Raw genomic sequence first — 20,113 nt, forward strand, 5'->3', positions numbered from 1 at the left:
GCCGAAGAGGTTGTTAAAAAATGCTTTTAAAAGCCTGTGACGATCAGGCAACTCAGCTGGGATCGCCAGAGGAGCCTTTTAAAAGCATTTTTTTAAAACAGCCTCTTCGGCCGAAGAGGTTGTAGAAAAAAATGCTTTGAAAGGGTTCTGACGATCCCAGCTGAGTTGCCTGATCGCCAGAACTCTTTAAAAGCTTTTTTTTTTTTTTACAGCCTCTTCGGCCGAAGAGGTTATAGAAAAAAATGCTTTTAAAAGGCTCCTCTGACGATCCCAGCTGAGCCACGCGATCGTCAGAGGCTTTTTTTTTTTTTTTTTACTTTTAAAAGCATTTTCTCGGCCGAAGAAAAAATGCTTTTAAAAGTTAAAAAAAAAAAAACCTCTGATGATTACGCGGCTCAGCTACGTGGGAGGGGGAGAGCAGAGATTTTTGCTACCAGTTCTCTGAACCACCCGCTGCCATTGCTACCGGATCGAGCGATCTGGTCTGAACCGGGAACATTTCACCCCTGCTTCAATCGCTTTCTCCAACCAGGGTTGAAATGCTACCAGTTCGGCCGCACTGATAGCGATGACGGCTGGTGGTTCGAAGAACCGGTAGCGATGGCAGTGCGAGGCTCCGCCCACCTGCCCGGTCGTCATTACTTCCTGGTTTTAACCAGGAAATAACCTGTTTTTTGGTGTTTGGAGGCCGTACGGGTCTGGATGGGGAGAAACAGGCTCAAGCTCAACCCCTCCAAGACTGAGTGGCTGTGGATGCCGGCACCCCGATACAGTCAGCTGCAACCGCGGCTGACTGTTGGGGGCGAATCATTGGCCCCAATGGAGAGGGTGAGCAATCTGGGTGTTCTCCTGGATGGACGGCTGTCGTTTGAAGATCACTTGATGGCCGTCTCCAGGAGAGCTTTTTACCAGGTCCGCCTGGTCCGCCAGTTGCGCCCCTTTCTAGACCGGGATGCCTTATGCACGGTCACTCACGCCCTCGTCACTTCTCGCCTGGACTACTGCAATGCTCTCTACATGGGGCTCCCCTTGAGGTGCACCCGGAGACTTCAGTTGGTTCAGAATGCAGCCGCGCGGGTGATAGAGGGAGCCACTCGTGGCTCCCATATAACACCGATCCTGCGCAGGCTACACTGGCTACCTGTGGTTTTCCGAGTGCAATTCAAGGTGCTGGTTACCACCTTTAAAGCGCTCCATGGCATAGGACCCGGATATCTACGGGACCGCCTTCTGTTACCATATGCCTCCCACTGACCGGTGCGCTCCCATAGAGAGGGTCTCCTCAGGGTGCCGTCAGCCAAACAGTGTAGGCTGGCGACCCCCAGGGGGAGAGCCTTCTCGGTGGGGGCACTTACCCTCTGGAACGAGCTTCCCCCAGGACTTCGACAATTTCCTGACCTCCGGACTTTTCGCCGCGAGCTGAAAACATACCTATTCTTCCGAGCAGGACTGGCATAATATGGGTTTTAAATTGGATTTTAAACGGGGTTTTATATCATGTCTTTTATAGTTTTAATTTGGCCAAGGTTGAATAAGTTTTTTAAATAGGTTTTATTGTATATTGTATTGTATTTTTATCTGGCTGTTAACCGCCCTGAGTCCTTCGGGAGAAGGGCGGTATAAAAATTTAATAATAATAATAATAATAATAATAATAATAATAATAATAATAATAATAATAACAACAACAACAACAACAACAACAACATTATTATTATTATTATTATTATTATTATTATTATTATTATTATTATTATTATATGCAGTAAATCTCCATCTCTGCCCTCTGGGCTGTGAGTAGCAGCCTTTTCAACACTGGAGTTGGCTTGGCTAGGGAGGAGGAGGAGGAGGAAGAGGAGGAAGAAGAAGAAGAGGAGGAGGAGGAGGAAGAAGAAGAAGAGGAGGAGGTGGAGAAGAAGAGGAAGAGGAGGAGGAAGAAGAGGAAGATGAGGAAGAGGTAGAAGGAAGTAGGTGAAGAGGAGGAAGAGGAAGAGGAGGAGAATTCTGCAGGCCACTGGAGCCTTTTAGTTTCTTACCTCCACACAAACCACAACTACAAGTTTTGTCTATTTCCCGTCTAAAACTCCCCACTTCCACCTGGGAAAACTTCAGTCTGGTTGTCTTAGACGGAGACTCCGGATTGAGGTCATATGCTCCTCAAATGTACCTTCACTGCGCATTTGAGTGTCTGTGTGTTTGTGTGCCTGCCCAGAGCAACACAAATTACCTGCACCCGGGAACCTTACCTGCCCGCTCAGCAAATTGCTCCTCTTTGAAAACCATCCTTGCCAGGGGAAAATTAAGGTTCCTATAGAGCCAGTACGGCTTTGCAATTGCGCGTGGTTGTAACTTTTTATTTTCTTGAGCTTAAAAAAACGTCCCCAAACCCCAATCTCGTTCTTTTACCGGAGTGTATTTTGCCAGCGGTTGTTAAAGCCTAAGTGCCTAGTAACGGATAGAATAGCTACTAATGGAAAGAATATCGTACAAATTACCTTTTATCCCCTGAGTGGGAGCCGAGTGCTTCAGACAGTATTATTTAACTAACCGAAGGCTGTTCGCGGAGACATTTCCTTGAAATTCTATCCTATGGGAAACGTTGCCTTTAAAAAGCCTTTAAACCGTTAAAAATGTTTTTAAAAATAATCCTTTTGGCTACTCTTTTTGGCAAGTTGGTCGCCTGGTAGCTTAACTGTTAGGTTTGCCTGAATACAGGCAGTCCATTGTGGAATGGAAAACAACTCAAGAAGGGGAAAACAACTCAAGGGGAAAACAACTCAAGAAGCTTGGGAAATTTTGAAAAGTGAGATTATAAAAGCACAGTCTAACACAATACCAATGAAGAAGAAAAATAGTAGATCTCAAAAGAAACCAGCATGGATGCATAAAGAACTATCTGACAAATTGAAAGACAAAAAGAAGAGGAGGAGAAACAAATAGAAAAAGAGGAAGAGAGGAGGAGGAAGAAGAAGAGGAAGAGATATAAGGTGAAGAGGAGATGGAGTAGAAAAAGAGGAAGAGGAAGAGATATAAGGTGAAGAGGAGAAGAAGAGGAGGAGGAAAAAGAAAGAAAGAAGCAACTTAGAACTAAGGAGAAATTTCCTGACAGTTAGAACAATTAATAAGTGGAACGACTTGCCTTCAGAAGTTGTGAATGCTCCAACACTGGAAATTTTAAGAAAATGTTGGATAACCATTTAGATATGAGCCAGCAGTGTGCAGCAGCTGTTAAAAAGCCAACATGGGTTTGTCAAAAACAGATCCAGGAAACTACAGACCTATCAGTCTGACCTCAATACCGGGAAGATTCTGGAAAAGATAATCAACGAATCACGAACACCTAGAAGCAAACAAAGTAATAACCAAAAGCCAACATGGGTTTGTCAAAAACAGATCCAGGAAACTACAGACCTATCAGTCTGACCTCAATACCGGGAAGATTCTGGAAAAGATAATCAAGCAACGAATCACGAACACCTAGAAGCAAACAAAGTAATAACCAAAAGCCAACACAGTTCTGGGCTGCATAAACAGAGGATAGAATCAAGATCACGTGAAGTGTTAGTACCACTTTATAATGCCTTGGTAAGGCCACACTTGGAATATTGCATCCAGTTTGGTGATCGCTCGTGCACAGTTTTACAAATACTAACCTTCTGGGTTACCACTCGGGAGTACAGACAGCTGAGGTGCGGCAATCCGCTCTGACGCACCAATTAGCTGAGAAGATAAAGGTAAGTAAAGCGCAGAGGCGGGCGGCCTGACCTTATTGTTGGAGCGAACCGGTTCACTCCCAGCTGATCGTCGGAGCTACCGGTTTGCCCAAACCGGTCCGAACCGGTAGATTCCCACCCCTGCAGGTAGTCCTCAATTTACAACAGTTTGTTTAGTGACCGCTCAGTCACAAAGGCACTGAAAAAAGCGACTTATGACCTCCCCCCCCCCCGCCCCGGTTGGAGCATCCCCGGGTCACGTGATCCAAATTCACGTGCTCGGCAACTGGCATGTACTTGTGACAATTGCACTTTTCCTGGAGTTCTGCGACCTTCTGACGAAGTCGATGGGGAAGCCGGATTCACTTAACAACCGTGTTACTGACTTAACGAGCGCAGGGATTCAGTTAACAATGGGGCAGAATTCACTTCTCTCACTTAGCAACAGAAATTTTGGGCTCAATCGTGATGAAGAGATACAGAGAGACATCAGTACAAACAGCTACTGAATTAAAATGCCAAAATGAAAAATAAGATAAAATAGGACTAGGGGAGACATGATAGCAGTGTTCCAATATCTCAGGGCTGCCACAAAGAAGAGGAGGAGGAGAGAGGAGGAGGAAGAGGAGGAAGAGGTAGAAGGGAGCAGGTGAAGAGGAGATGGAGTAGAAAAAGAGGAAGAGATATAAGGTGAAGAGGAGATGGAGTAGAAAAAGAGGAAGAGAAGAGGAAGAGATATAAGGTGAAGAGGAGAAGAGGAAGAGATATAAGGTGAAGAGGAGATGGAGTAGAAAAAGAGGAAGAGAAGAGGAAGAGGAAGAGAAGAGGAAGAGAAGAGGAAGAGGAGGAGGAGAAGAAGAGGAGGAAGAAGAGGAGGAAGAGGAGGAAGAAGAAGAGAGGAGGAGGAGGAGAAGAAGAGGAGGAAGAGGTAGAAGGGAGCAGGTGAAGAGGAGAAGAAGAGGAGTCAGACTGTTCACCAAAGCACCTGAGGGTAGAACAAGAAGCAATGGGTGGAAACTGATCAAAGAAAGAAGCAACTTAGAACTAAGGAGAAATTTCCTGACAGTTAGAACAATTAATAAGTGGAACGACTTGCCTTCAGAAGTTGTGAATGCTCCAACACTGGAAATTTTTAAGAAAATGTTGGATAACCATCTGACTGAGATGGTGTAGGGTTTCCTGCCTGGGCAGGGGGTTGGACTAGAAGGCCTCCAAGGTCCCTTCCAACTCTGATGTTATGTTATGTTATGAATGCTGCCAGTTTAACAACCAGTTTGGTGATCGCTCGTGCACAGTTTTACAAATACTAACCTTCTGGGTTACCACTCGGGAGTACAGACAGCTGAGGTGCGGCAATCCGCTCTGACGCACCAATTAGCTGAGAAGATAAAGGTAAGTAAAGCGCAGAGGCGGGCGGCCCGACCTTATTGTTGGAGCGAACTGGTTCGCTCCCAGCTGATCGTCGGAGCTACCGGTTTGCCCAAACCGGTCCGAACCGGTAGATTCCCACCCCTGCAGGTAGTCCTCAATTTACAACAGTTTGTTTAGTGACCGCTCAAAGTCACAAAGGCACTGAAAAAAGCGACTTATGACCTTCCCCCCGCCCCGGTTGGAGCATCCCCGGGTCACGTGATCCAAATTCACGCGCTCGGCAACTGGCATGTACTTGTGACAATTGCACTTTTCCTGGAGATGTGTGATCGCCCTGCGAGTTTTCCTGGAGTTCTGCGACCTTCTGACGAAGTCGATGGGGGAAGCCGGATTCACTTAACAACCGTGTTACTGACTTAACGAGCGCAGGGATTCAGTTAACAATGGGGGCAGAATTCACTTCTCTCACTTAGCAACAGAAATTTTGGGCTCAATCGTGGTCGTATGTCGAGAACTATCTGTAATCGAGGCCACATATGAAGAGATACAGAGAGACATCAGTACAAACAGCTACTGAATTAAAATGCCAAAATGAAAAATAAGATAAAATAGGACTAGGGGTGACATGATAGCAGTCTTTTTAACAGATTAAAAGAGATGGAAGGGACCTTGTAGATCATCTAGTACAACCCACCGCCCAAGCAGGAGACCCTACACCAGGGGTCTGCAATCTTGCCTCTTTTAAGACTTGTGGACTTCAACTCCCAGAGTTCTTCAGCCAGCAGAGGAACTCTGGGTGTTGTAGTCCACAAGTCTTAAAAGAGCCAAGTTTGCAGACCCCTGCCCTCCACCATTTCTTCCAATGTATGAGGGGTTGCCACAAAGAAGAGGGGGTCCACTTATTCCCAAAGCACCTGAAGGCAGGACAATATACAACGGATGGAAACTAATCAAGGAGAGAAGCAACCTGGAATTAAAGAGATATTTCCTGACAGTGAGAACAATTAACCAGTGGAACAGCTTGCCACCAGAAGTTGTGGATGCTCCATCACTGCAGGCTTTTAAGAAGAGCTCGGACAGCCATTTATCTGGAATGGTATTTGTTCTCCTGCTTGAGCAGGTGGTTGGATTAGAAGACCTCCCAGGCAGAGGTGCGATACAGCCGGTTCAGGCGAATCGGATGGTAATTTTACATCTGATTCGCTGAACTGGTACTTGCAAGGACTAGCTGGACCCGCCCACGCTACCCCGCCCCTTTCAGGAGTCTCCATGTGGCCCATTTTGGATGCCAGGCAAGTGCAGGGCCCGTGCGGAGGCTCTGGGAGGGCAAAAAACGGAAGTCCGAAAATAAGCCCGATTCCGCCCTCTGGAGGGCCTCCAGAGCACAGGGGAGGCTGTTTTCGCCCTCCTGGAGGCTCGAGAAAAGCCTCCGGAGCCTGGGGAGGATGAAAACGCCTCCCTGCCATGGTGCAGGAGGCTGAATAGGCCACGCCCACCATGGCCACTCCCACCCAGCAACGTTAACATTTTTCAATCCCACCTCTGGTCCCAGGTCCCTTCCAACTCGGTTACATTGATTCGTACCAAACTCCTATTGATTTCTGAGGATCGAAAGACATAAAAACCCATAGAATTTAAAGACACAGCGCTGGAGTTATCTTCAATTAAATTCTGCAAGAGACAGCAGCCAGCACGAGATGACACAAAGGAACCTTTCGAATGAGGCCGTTATGTGCAGAGTCTGAAACTAAATCCATTTTTTCAATTTCACGCGCCGCCCTAAGATGCAAACCTCAAGGGCATCCAAGCCCTCCAGCTGATCCATCTCCGGCAGGAATAACTTAGGTTTCCCACCAGTCTGTCGACAAGTCTTTGTGACACCGTCTTTGCAACACACATACACACTCAACTCTCCTGTTCTGTCCTCCTCCCCACCTCACAGAGAAGTACACAGGAGTGAGCATATACCAGTCATTTATTTTGCAACCGACCTGAATTTCCTTTGTGGATGAAAGACTTGGCAACTACAGTGCAAATGCTTGCCAAGTTCCTAATCACTTGGCAGAGACGGGAGTCCACGTGTCTGTTGCCGAAGCAGCCAAGAGCTCACAGAATAATTCCTTCACACAGTCCAGGCCTTAACTCAAAAAACAACCGAGCCAAAGTTCACGCTTGTAGTTTTTTTCCGTCACAGGGGCTACGGAGCAACTCCACCCGCTTTTATCCCCTGTGGGGTGTGGCTCAGTGACTCGGCACTCTCTGGGCCTGCCACACCTCTTTCTCTGCTGCGCACGCTTCTCTTTCCGACGCTGTCTAGGATCAATCCAGGATTGATCCTCCTAGTCCTCTATCTGTGGGACCTCTGACACGCCTTCTTCCTGGCCTTCCGCTGGCACCTGCGGCGTTGCCAGAAAGGAGGGACCTGGAGAGGGAGGCCTTGTCGGCTCCTCTCCCTCACTCCCCGAGTCATCCTCCTCCATGAGGACAGGCTTGGGGGCCGGAGTCACAACACCCCCTTCTTTTCCCCCCTCACCAAATCTCGGGGGTGTCAAACACAAGGCCCGATGGCCGGATACAACTCGCAATGTGGTGGGGTGTAGCCCGCAAGCAGGGGTGAAATCTAAATATTTTCTCTACCGGTTCTGTGGGCATGGATTAATTGGTGGGCATGGTTTGGTGGTCAGGTTCTGTGGGCATGGCTTAATTGGTGGGCATGGCCAATAATAATAAATGATAAAAATAATAAAGTATACAAAACTTGGGAGCGCACCAGTCTACCTTCTTTAAAAATAGAGGCACTGGTCTACTAATTGCCTTTTTTTTGGGAGGCACCAGTCTAACTTCTTTAAAAATAGAGGCACCGGTTTATTAATTAATTAACCGCCCTGAGTCCTTCAGGAGATAGGGCGGTATACAAATGCGAATAATAAATAAATAAATAAATAATTGCCTTTTTTTGGGAGGCACCGGTCTACTTTCTTTAAAAATAGAGGCACAGGTCTACTAGCCACCTATAGCGCTGATCAGCTGTAGTGCGGCCCTTTGAAGCGCCAAAGCAGTCATTTAAGGTCGTTTGCAGCTATATCACCACCAAGAGCTTCAGGGACAGAGAAGAGGAACAGCGAAGCGTGGGCGGTGAGGGGGGGGGGCAGGGATTTTTGCTACCGGTTCTGCAAACTACCCGTCCCCATCGCTACCGGATCGCGGGAGCTGGTCTGAACCGGGAGCATTTCACCCCTGCCTGCAAGGCTATCCTGGAAAATGTAAGGAGCCGGCCTGCGTCGCTTCAGCCTGGTTTACCTAGTGCAGAGAGGAAACATGCCAGCATGTTTGGGGAGTGGTGTCCAGTTGGCCATGCCCAGGGGTGGGATTCAGCTGGTTTGGACTGGTTCAGGCGAACCAGATGCTAATTTTACATCCGGTTCGCCGAACTGGTGGTTGAAAGGACTGGCTGGCCGCACCCACCCCATCCCACCCCTCCCAGAAGTCTCCCGGGGGGGTGGTTGGACTAGAAGACCTCCGGGGTCCCTTCCAATTCTTGTTATTCTATGTTATTTTACAATTTCTCCGGGGACCTTGTCTGGCTGTCAGGCGAACACGTCAACCCCGTTTCTCAGGGGAAAGGAAGAGACTCTTAAGGAGCAAAATCTTTTCAATAATTTATCCTTCCTTCCTAGCGGAGCTGTTTTTCCCGCGCCGAGGCTCTGCGAAGGCCAGCGCAGGCCAGAGGAAACTGCAGCTCCTAATGAGCTGATTAAGCACTGCCTGGCTGAGCTGTCCATCCAAAGAGGATGGGGGGGGGGAGTGACCAAGGGCAGCGGCTGACGGTTCTCCTTCCTTGATCTACAATTCCTCTAATTCCTTCTCCCTCTGAAGAAGCAGAGACGGCAAAAGAACAGAACAGAATATTCTTTGTTGGCCAAGCGTGTTTGGACGCACAAGGAATCTGTCTCCGGTGCAGAAACTCTCCGTGTACGTACAAGCCACAAGTGATATATTGTAATCATCCTCTTGACTCCCTCTTCTTTGTGGCAACCCCTGAGATATTGGAGCACTGCTATCATGTCTCCCCTAGTGCTTCTTTTTATTAAACAAGACATACCCAGTTCCTGCAACCGTTCTTCATATGTTTTAGCCTCCAGCCCCCCCAGTCCTCTTGGTTGCTCTTCTCTGCACTCTTTCTAGAGTCTCAACATCTTTTTTACATCGTGGCGACCAAAACTGAATGCAATATTCCAAGTGTGGCCTTACCAAGGCCTTATATAGTGGTATTAACACTTCACGTGATCTTGATTCTATCCCTCCGTGGATGCAGACGGCGAGTTCTAGTCCTGCCTTAGGCATGAAAGCCAGCCAGTCCCTTTCTCTCAGCCCTTGGAATGAGGCAATGGCAAAACTTGCCAAGAAAGCTGCAAGAACCAGTCCAGGCGGTGGCCGGTGGCAGTGAAAAAAACCAAAGACACACAAAGACATACCGCAAACCCACAGTTGTGCGATTTCCTGAATCCACTTACATGCTCTACAAGTCCAGCTGATGGAAGTGGGGCCACAGGTACCTCTTCTATCCTCACCCTTGTTGCACAGGGTGCAGGAAACGTACTGACTCCCAGCAAGGAGACGTCGTGCGTAGCCCAAGAGGACGTATCTATGGTCATCACGCAATAGTCCTTGTATTTTGTGACGGTGGAGGAAAACGTTGGTGGTGGATTCACTGCGAAAAGAAAAGAAGAAGAAGGAAAAAAAAAAGAGGGAGAGAAAACGGGAACGGTTTTTAATCCTGTCTTTTTCTTCCTCCTCCCACACACAATTTATTCAAACAAGTTCTAAATAAACTGCTTTCGGTTCACCTCTGGGGGGAGAAATACAAATTATTGCCAGATGTTCAGACTGAGAAGATTCATTGAAACTCAATGTCGAGGAAAGAAAAGTCTTACACTTAGGCAAGAAAAACCAAAAGTACACATATAAACTGGGGGAAACCAGACGTAATAGCAGGAACTGTGAGAGGGATCTTGGAGTCTTAGTGGGCAACCGGTTAAATATGAGCCAGCAGTGTGTGGCGGCTGCCAAAAAAGCCAATGCAATCCTAAACTGCATTAACAGCGGGATACAATCAAGATCAAGGGAGGTACTAATACCACTCTATAAAGCCTTAGTAAGGCCACACCTAGAATACTGCATCCAGTTTTGGTCACCATACCGTGAAAAAGGATGTTGAGACTCTAGAAAAAGTGCAGAGAAGAGCAACCAGGATGATTAGGGGACTGGAGGCTAAAACATATGAAGAACAGTTGCAGGAACTGGGTCTGGCTAGTCTAGTGAAGAGAAGGACCAGGGGAGACAGGATAGCAACTTCCAATATTTGAGGGGCTGCCACAGAGAGGAGGGGGTCAAGCTGTTTTTCCAAAGCACCTGAAGGCCAGACAAGGAATAATGGATGGAAATTGAGCAAGGAGAGATTCAACCTGGAAATAAGGAGGAATTTTCTGACAGTGAGAACAATCAACTAATGGAACAAAAGTTGCCTTCGGAAGTTGTGGGAGCTTCATCGCTGGAGGCTTTCAAGAAGAGACTGGACTGCCATCTGTCAGAAATGGTGTAGGGTCTCCTGCTTGGGTGGGGGGTTGGACTAGATGACCTACAAGGTCCTTTCCAATTCAGTTAATCTGTTAGGTGCTTCCAGCTCAGTTTTTCCCTCCTGCTAAAAATTCAACCCATTTGCAACACCGGTGATCCTCGCCTGACGGTCACCGCTGACCCTAAAATCTCCGCTGCTAAGCGAGACGGTTCCTAAGTGAGTTTTGCTCCATTTTTATGACTGTGTGCCACAGTTGTTAAGTCAATCAGGCAGCCGTTAAGCGAGCCTGGGGTCTCCCCAAGTGCCTGAATTTGGTTATCGGGAATCTGGCTGGGAAGATTCCGCCAATGGAGATCACCTGATCCCGGGACAGCACAAATGCGACAACATGCCACGTGTCCGAATTTTAACCACGTGGCCTTAAGGATGCTGGAATGGTTGTTAAGTATGAAAATTGGTCAGAAATTACTTTTTTCAGTGCTGGTTCGTCTTTGAACCGTCACTAAATGAATGGCTATAAATGGAGGAATATCTGTAATTGCACGCCGGTTGTTAAGCAACTGAATTTATAATCCTAGGACGGCGGGAAAACTGTTGACGGCCACCAACTTGAGAACTGGTTGTTAAGTTTCTTTCGTTCAATGTCACTGAATGAGTGATAGTAACCTGAAGTGCATACAGCGCAAAGGTGCATTTAACACACAAAATCATCTATTGCAATATCCTTCCTGTAAAAGACTACTGTACTTCAGCTTCAATCGCAATATTACAAGAGCAAAAAATAGATTCAAGCTTAATGTCAACCGCTTCAAACTTGATTGCAGAAAATATGACTTCTGTAACAGAGTTGTTAACGCTTGGAACTCATTACCTGACTCCATAGTCTCTACTCAAAATCCCAAAATCTTCAACCAAAAACTGTCTACTATTGACCTCACCCCATTCCTGAGAGGACTATAAGGGGCGTGCATAAGAGCACAAAAGTCCCTACCGTTCCTGTCCTATTGTTCCCTTTATTATATCTAATTAATATAGCTATGCATATTCTTTACTTATATATATATATATATATATATATATATATATATATATATATATATATATATATATATATATATATATATATATATATATTCATGATATGTTTTTTACTTATGACAATGTTTATGTATACTGTTACGACAAAATTAAATTAAAATAAATAAAAAAAACCAAAAAACTGGACTTTGTGGGTTTTTTTCTTTTGAAGACATTTCTCTTCTCATCAGTGGTGAAATGTAAAATCTGTTACTACCGGTTCTGTGGACGTGGCTTGGGGGGGGGGGCGTTAATGTGACCGGATGGGCGTGGCCAACTTTTTCTTTTTCTTTTAACTTTTAAGAGCATTTTTTCTACAACCTCTTGGGCCGAAGAGGTTGTAGGAAAAATGCTTTTAAAAAGCTCTGACGATCCCAGCTGAGTTGCCTGATCGTCAAAGTCTTTTGTTTTCTTTTAAAAGCATTATTTTTTTTGCCTTTAAAAGAAAAAAAAAAGAGCCTCTGACGATCAGGCAACTCAGCTGGGATCGTCGGAGGAGCCTTTTAAAAGCATTTTTCTACAACCTCTTTGGCCGAAGAGACTGTAGAAAAAAATGCTTTTAAAAGGCTTTTAATGATCCCAGCTGAGCCGCACGATCATCAGAGGCTTTTTTTTTTTTTTTAAACTTTTAAAAGCATTCTTTCGGCCGAAGAAAAAAGTAAAAAAACTTTTAAAAGTAAAAAAAGTAAAGTAAAAAAAAACAAAAACACCTCTGATGATCCTGCTGCTCAGCTGGGCATGGGCGGGGGAGGGGGGCAGGGTTTTTTGCTACCGGTTCTCTGAAACACCCACCACCATCGCTACCGGATTGCGTGATCCGGTCCAAACCGGGAGCATTTCACCCCTGCTACTCATCCAAGAAGCTTCTTCGGCTCTGACCGGATGGTGGGGAATGGAAGGATTTATACTCCTTGCAGACAGCTGGTCATTTGCGTCCTTTTAGAGGGTCCTTGAGGCCACTTGGAAGGTTTATCTGTGTCCTCGGGGACCCCCCAAGTGGTGCAAGTGGGTGTGGAGCCTTCTTTTTAAAGAAGGATAGGATAGGATAGGAGAATGAATAGAGAAGAGAAGAGAACAGAGCAGAACAGAGTAAAATAGAATAGAATAGAAAATAAATATAATAGAAATAGAGTAGAGTAGAATTAGAATTAAATAACAGAGTTGGAAGGGACCTTAGAGGTCATCTTGTCAACCCCCTGCTCAGGCAGGAAACCTTATACCATTTCAGACAAATGGTTATCCAACATCTTCTTAAAAACTTCCAGTGTTGGAGCATTCACAACTTCTGGTGGCAAGTTGTTCCACTGATTAATTACTCTAACTCTCAGGAATTTTCCCTTTTGTTCTAGCTTGCCTCTTTAAAAGCCTGCTGGCTGGGGAATTCTGGGAGCTGAAGTCCACACACCTTCCAGGTGCTAAGGTTAAGACACAGCGTTCTATCACCGGTGTCTCCAAACTTCGCAACTTTAAGACATGATGGCTGGGGAATTCTGGGAGTTGAAGTCCAACATCTTCTCATTTGTAAAATCGAAATGTCAACAAGGATTAGAGTTCTACATAACATTCAAAAAAATATATCTGATCTTTCCTGAGGTCAAGGAAAAGGTTTTTCTGGCTTTGGCAAGATAGGATAGGATAGGATAGGATAGGATAGGATAGGATAGGATAGGATAGGATAGGAGAATAAGTAGAGTAGAACAGAACAGAACAAAGCAGAGTAGAGAAAAACAGAATAGAATTTAATAGAAAAGAAATATAATAGAAATAGAGCAGAGTAGTGTAGAGTAGAATTAGAATTAAATAACAGAGATGGAAGGGACCTTAGAGGTCTTCTAGTCCAACCCCCTGCTTAGGCAGGAAACCGTACACCACTTCAGACGAACGTCTGGTGGCAAGTCGTTCCACTGGTTAATTGTTCTCACTGTCAGGAATTTTCTCCTTAGTTCTAGCTTGCCTCTTTAAAAGTTTGCTGGCTGGGGAATTCTGGGAGTTGAAGTCTTACACCTCTTAAAGTTGAAGTCGAACACCTCTTAAAGTGACCTAGTCTGGAGATCTCGGTTCTATGGTAACATGCCTCTTTTACGCAACACATTTTTCTGCCGCTTTCCGGACCCCGGAAATGACAAAGACTAAAGCTGAGCCCCATTTCTCCCAACTTTGAAGGGTGCTTCCCCCCCTCCCCCTCCCCCGAATTATCAGTTATACCCTTGACTGACCGGGGCTAAGCGGGGTGCTGGCCTTAATGGGGGAATTCGAATTTCTGGGAGTTTTCACAGCGAACGTCTTCGATGGGTCGTTGCAGAGGATGCTAGATATTTCTTGAATATCTCCAGGGGATCTGGCCAAAACAGGACAAAACAGATGAGAAGACATCACGGTTGAGTGTCTCAGAAATGCTGGACTCCAGTCATCCTATTTTTGTTTTTTTGAGCCTCTTCTTCCCAACAGCTCAATTTGCTCAAATTTGCTCAATTTGGCTACGAGACAATTTGGAAAGTCCTAGCTCAGAATTCTAGAACAAATCATAGGTAAAGGTTCCCCTCGCACATACATGCTAGTCATTCCCGACTCTAGGGGGCGGTGCTCATCTCCGTTTCAAAGCCGAAGAGCTAGCGCTGTCCGAAGACGTCTCCGTGGTCATGTGGCCGGCACGACTCAATGCCAAAGGCGCACGGAACGCTGCTACCTTTCCACCAAAGGTGGTCCCTGTTTTTTCTACTTGCATTTTTAACGTGCTTTCGAACTGCTAGGTTGGCAGAAGCTGGGACAAGTAACGGGAGCTCACCCCATTATGCGGCACTAGGGATTCGAACCGCTGAACTGCCGACCTTTCGATCGACAAGTTCAGCGTCTTACCCACGAAGCCACCGCATCCCTTTCTGAACAAATCATACCAACGGTCTTTTTATGTGCAGGACACCAACATGTTAAACCAAGGGACAAAAAGTTTTGAAACACCAATCAAACTATAACTCTTGAGATCCCGGTTGAAAGCAAAATTGGGATTGCAAGATTGGGATTTAAAATATATATATATGGATATGGTTTAATTTGAAACTTTAGGATGGATTTGATTTAAGGAACCAGGCTGGAAACTAGGAGATGGTGAGTTCTAGTTCTGCCTTAGGCACGAAAGCTGGTTGGATGACTTTGGGCCAATCACCAAGGGATGGTGAGTTCTAGTCTTATGTATAAAAGCCAGGTGCGTGACCTCAGGTTAATTGGCAGACGACTGTGACTTCTAGTCCTATCTTAGACATGAAAGCCAGCTGGATGACTTTGGGCCAATCACCAGGCGACTGTGAGTTCTAGTCCTGCCTTAGGCATGAAAGCCAGCTGGGTAACTCTGGGTCAAGCAACAGGTGACTATGAGTTCTAGTCCCGCCTTAGGCAAGAAAGCCAATTGGGTGACTTTGGGCCAATCACCAGGCGACTGTGAGTTCTAGTCCTGCCTTAGGCACAAAAGCCAACTGGGTGACTTTGGTCAATCAACAGGAGAAGGAGAGTTCTAGTCTCGCTTTAGGGATGAAAGCCAGGTCACTAACATTGGGCCAATCACCAGGAGACTGTGAGTTCGAGTCCCGCCTTAGGCGTGAAAGCCAGTTGGGTGACCTTTGGGTCAATTTCTCTTTCTCTCTCTCTCAGCCCAACCCACCTCACATGGTTGTCGTTGTGGGGAAAACACCAGGAGGAAAGAGGATGAAATAGATTAGCCAGCTCAAGTTATCTATCAAAATAATAAAGGAGGACAATCGATCAAGCAATAAAATAAAGTCGCAAAACTGCGGAGAACAACTGCATTCATTGGTGCAAAACTGAGTTAAAACCGGACTCCCCAGGCCGAATCCACCTTTTCCTCAATGAGTGGCCTGTCACAACTGGGCTTCCTGTGTCCCCCCCCCCTCCCTCCCACCAAGTGAAACCAGCTCAGCTCCGAAGCAGTTAAAAAGTCCTTACGTGTCTTCTGCTCCGAATTCTCTTGGAGGCTCACCGAGACTTCTGTGTTGCGCTGCCCCAGGGCTGCAGGGGAATAAACACAATGAAGGTAAAAGGTAAAAGTTCCCCTTGCACATACGTGCTAGTCGTTCCCGACTCTAGCGGGCGATGCTCCTCTCCGTTTCAAAGCCGAAGAGCCAGCACTGTCCGAAGACGTCTCCGTGGTCATGTGGCCGGCATGACTCAATGCCAAAGGCACACGGAACGCTGTTACCTTCCCACCAAAGGTGGTCCCTGTTTTTCTACTTGCATTTTTTACGTGCTTTCGAATTGCTAGGTTGGCAGAAACTGGGACAAGTAACGAGAGCAGCACTCGGGATTCGAACCGCTGAACTGACGACCTTTTGATCGACAAGCTCAGCGTCGATCGAAATAAACACACTACAAGCAGCTATACAGGTAGTAAACAGCAGTAAACACTCAGCTGCATTCAGCTGCCCGGACTCTACCCTGATGCAAGCGATTTACAGGGTCATTAAAAGAAGACATTGTTAGTAACACAGTGTGGAACTTCATGTATTTATTTATGGCTAGGAAGACTTTTATTAGTAGGAACATTTACGCGCTGTCTTCATGAAAATCGGTCTCAAAGCGGCTGTAAAGTAATTCTACAACGGACAAGCTTTGGTAGCCGAAGACAAAGAGAAAAACGGAAGGAAATAAGGTTAAAAAAACCCACAGAAGCAAAAGAAGCCGTTAAAATAACGCCAGCCCGTTAAAAAAAAAAAGGAGAGATTTCATCGGAAGGGCTGCCTAAATATTAAATAAAAATTCCTACCCGTTTGCAGAAATAAGCAGGTTTGTCCTTGGCAGGTTGTCATGGATATATTTCGTACCTGTCCCACCGGAACACTCTTGTCCTACGGAATGCAAGTAGGAACATGCTCAGAGAACTTGAAATAAAGACACCTCTAAAAAATGGAGGAAAAAAAAGCATTTCTTTTATTTTCTGTTATTGGCGTCTCCAGCTATGGGCCAGTTGCAAAGACAATGTTTTTAAAGAGGAGTTCTGACGGAGGCCCGAGTTGTGATTACTAAACACGATTCGGTCCTCAGCAAACTTTATTTTATTATTTTATTTATTTATTTATTTATTGATCAAATTTATATACCGCCCTATCTCCCGAAGGACTCAGGGCGGTGTACAGGCATTTAAAAAACACATAAATACAATATAAAAAACAGTTAAAAAACTTATTCTAAGAAGCCCGTTAATTTAGAATTAAAAATAGAATAAAACCCAATTTAAAACCAGTAATTTAAAATCTAGCTCAGTCCTGCACAATTAAATAAATATGTTTTAAGCCCGCGGCGGAAGGTCCGGAGGTCCGAAAGCTGACGAAGTCCGGGGGGTAGTTCATTCCAGAGGGTGGGGGCCCCCACAGAGAAGGCCCTTCCCCTGGGCGTCGCCAGACGACATTGCCGCACTGACGGCACCCTGAGGAGACCCTCTCTGTGAGAGCGCACGGGTCGGTGAAAGGTATTCAGTAGCAGTAGGCGGTCCCGTAAGTAACCTGGCCCAATGCCATGGAGCGCTTTAAAGGTGGTCACCAAAACCTTGAAGCGCACCCGGAAAGCCACAGGTAGCCAGTGCAGTCTGCGCAGGATGGGTGTTATACGGGAGCCACGAGGGGCTCCAGCTATCACCCGCGCAGCCGCATTCTGGACTAACTGCAGCCTCCGGATGCCCTTCAAGGGGAGCCCCATGTAGAGAGCATTGCAGTAATCCAGGCGAGACGTCACGAGAGCGTGAGTGACCGTGCATAGGGCATCCCGGTCCAGAAAGGGGCGCAACTGGCGTACCAGGCGAACCTGGTAGAACGCTCTCCTGGAGACGGCCGTCAAATGGTCTTCTAGAGACAGCCGTTCATCCAGGAGGACGCCTAAGTTGCGGACCCTTTCCATCGGGGCCAATGACTCGCCACCGATGGTCAGCCGCGGATTTAGCTGACTGTACCGGGATGCCGGCATCCACAGCCACTCTGTCTTGGAGGGATTGAGCTTGAGCCTATTTCTCCCCATCCAGACCCGTACGGCCTCCAGGCACCGGGACAGCACTTCGAAAGCTTCGTTGGGGTGGTCCGGTGTAGAAAAGTACAGCTGGGTGTCATCCGCATACAGCTGGTACTTCACACCGAAACCACTGATGATCTCACCCAGCGGCTTCATGTAGATGTTAAACAGAAGGGGCGAGAGGATCGACCCCTGCGGCACCCCACAGGTGAGGCGCCTCGGGGCCGACCTCTGCCCCCCCGTCAACACCGACTGCGACCGGTCGGAGAGATAGGAGGAGAACCACCGATAAACGGTGCCTCCCACTCCCAATCCCTCCAACCGGCGCAGCAGGATACCATGGTCGATGGTATCGAAAGCCGCTGAGAGGTCTAATAGGACCAGGGCAGAGGAACAACCCCTATCCCTGGCCCTCCAGAGATCATCCACCAACGCGACCAAAGCCGTCTCCGTGCTGTAACCGGGCCGAAAACCGGACTGGAACGGGTCTAGATAGACAGTTTCATCCAGGTGCAGGGGAAATTGATAAAACAGCTGAGAATTCATTCATGCTCAGCTTTGTCCAAAACAAAATTCTTCGTAACCAGTCCCGTAGGCCTCATCACCAACTTTTGATGTCTTTGGCAACCTGCCAAAGGCTTTTCTTGGCAGAACCTCCACAAAGTTCAAGAGATGCTGACAAGAAGCACGGAAATCAATGTTGCTTTTCTACAAAGAACCCAACAGCTCGTTGCTGCTCTTTTAAGTCTTATGGGAGGGGCCAATCATCTCCTGGCCTTACTCCCGAGTCGTCCTTTTTGCTTTAACTGCTCTTGCCTTCTGGGAGCTCTTCTCATGCGTGGACTAGGAACGGGCTCCTCCTGTTCCTCTGCCTCTCTGCTGTCCGCCTCTGGAGGCTCCGGAGTCCGTGCATCGCTCCCAGATAGCCCTGGCCCCATCTCTGCCTCCGATGCAGAGCCCTCGTCTAGGCCTTCCCAACTCCAGGACTGGCCCATGGTCCTTCCCAGCCTCCTCACTGTCTGATTCCGCTGCCAGTCCGTGGGCTGCTGGCAGACCACAACAAGAGGCCTCTCCGTCTTCTGCGTGATTTTTTTTTTAAGAGCGTGGGTTTCTCTCTTCCCCCACACTTAATAATTGCATTCCGAATCCCTCAGGACGTTAGATGCCCGAGACTACCTTGTCTCTCTAATAAAGGAGAATATTTGTCGCTCAGGGTTGAAATGGGTGGGGAGGGGCGGTCCTTGGTGCTCTCTGAGCTTGATGGATTTTTGGCAGACGTTTCATGGCCCAACTAGGTAACGTCATCAGGAAATGTGGTATTCAGTTGGTTCGTACCGGTTCGGTTGAACTGGTAGCGGAGATCCCCGGCTCTATGCCATCCTTATTTAGGCAAGGTTCTCGAGGCCAGGGGCATGCGCGGAAGGCGCACGCATGCGCAAAGCAAGCATGCGCGCGCACAGCGAACTGGTGGTAAGAATATTGGAAACCCACCACTGATCATCAGTGCTAGAAGGGAGTGGGGTATGTGAGGAGGAGGAGGAGGAGGAGGAGAAGGAGAAGGAGGAGGATTGTTGGGATCAAGGACCCCACGGTCCTCCTCTTCCTTGTCCTCTCCAACCCTCCTCCCTTCTAGCACTGATGATGTTACCTAGTTGGGTAATGAAGTGTCTGCAGGAAAACAACCAAGCTCAGAGAGCACCAAGAGCCCCATAGTCCTCTTCCTTCACCCCATCTCTTCCTCCTCCTCCTCCTCCTCAAACCCTTCTCCTTTCTAGCACTGATGATGTGACCTAGCTTGGTAATGAAACGTCTGCAAGAAAGCAGACTGTAATGCTCTCTACATGGGGCTCCCCTTGAAGTGCACCCGGAGGCTCCAGTTGGTTCAGAATGCAGCTGCGCGGGTGATAGTGGGAGCCACACGTTGCTCCCATGTAACACCTCTCCTGCGCAGTCTGCACTGGCTACCTGTGGTCTTTCGGGTGCACTTCAAGGTGTTGGTGACTACCTTTAAAGCGCTCCATGGCTTAGGGCCAGGGTACTTACGGGACCGCCTGCTGTTACCACATGCCTCCCACCGACCTGTACGCTCGCACAGAGAGGGACTCCTTAGGGTGCCGTCCGCCAAGCAATGTCGGCTGGTGGCCCCCAGGGGGAGGGCCTTCTCTGTGGGGGCTCCCACCCTTTGGAACGAACTTCCCCCTGGACTTCGGCAACTGCCGGACCTTCGGACTTTCCGCCGAGAGCTGAAGACCTATTTGTTTGTTCGCGCAGGACTGGCATAGGATTTTAATAGGATTTTAATTAGTTTTAATGTTTTAACATTTTAAAATTTGGGTTTTATTCTAAATGTTTTAATTTGGCCATT

At 47.3% G+C, this 20,113-nt stretch overlaps 1 protein-coding gene across 1 annotated transcript in view; it reads right to left on the reverse strand.

Annotated features, from left to right (window-relative positions):
• The window catches only part of TEX14 (testis expressed 14, intercellular bridge forming factor), a 107,512-nt gene that overhangs the window by 15,267 nt on the left and 72,132 nt on the right, over positions 1-20,113 (reverse strand). Inside the window, exons 21-24 of the mRNA XM_058164064.1 lie at positions 16,514-16,595; positions 15,697-15,759; positions 13,956-14,077; positions 9,599-9,795 (exon numbers count right to left, since the gene is read on the reverse strand). Coding sequence (XP_058020047.1) covers positions 9,599-9,795; positions 13,956-14,077; positions 15,697-15,759; positions 16,514-16,595 — 464 coding nt within the window. The remainder of the gene's footprint in view (positions 1-9,598; positions 9,796-13,955; positions 14,078-15,696; positions 15,760-16,513; positions 16,596-20,113) is intronic.

This window comes from Ahaetulla prasina, chromosome 1 (genome assembly GCF_028640845.1).
Source record: "Ahaetulla prasina isolate Xishuangbanna chromosome 1, ASM2864084v1, whole genome shotgun sequence".
Classification (NCBI taxonomy): domain Eukaryota; kingdom Metazoa; phylum Chordata; class Lepidosauria; order Squamata; family Colubridae; genus Ahaetulla; species Ahaetulla prasina.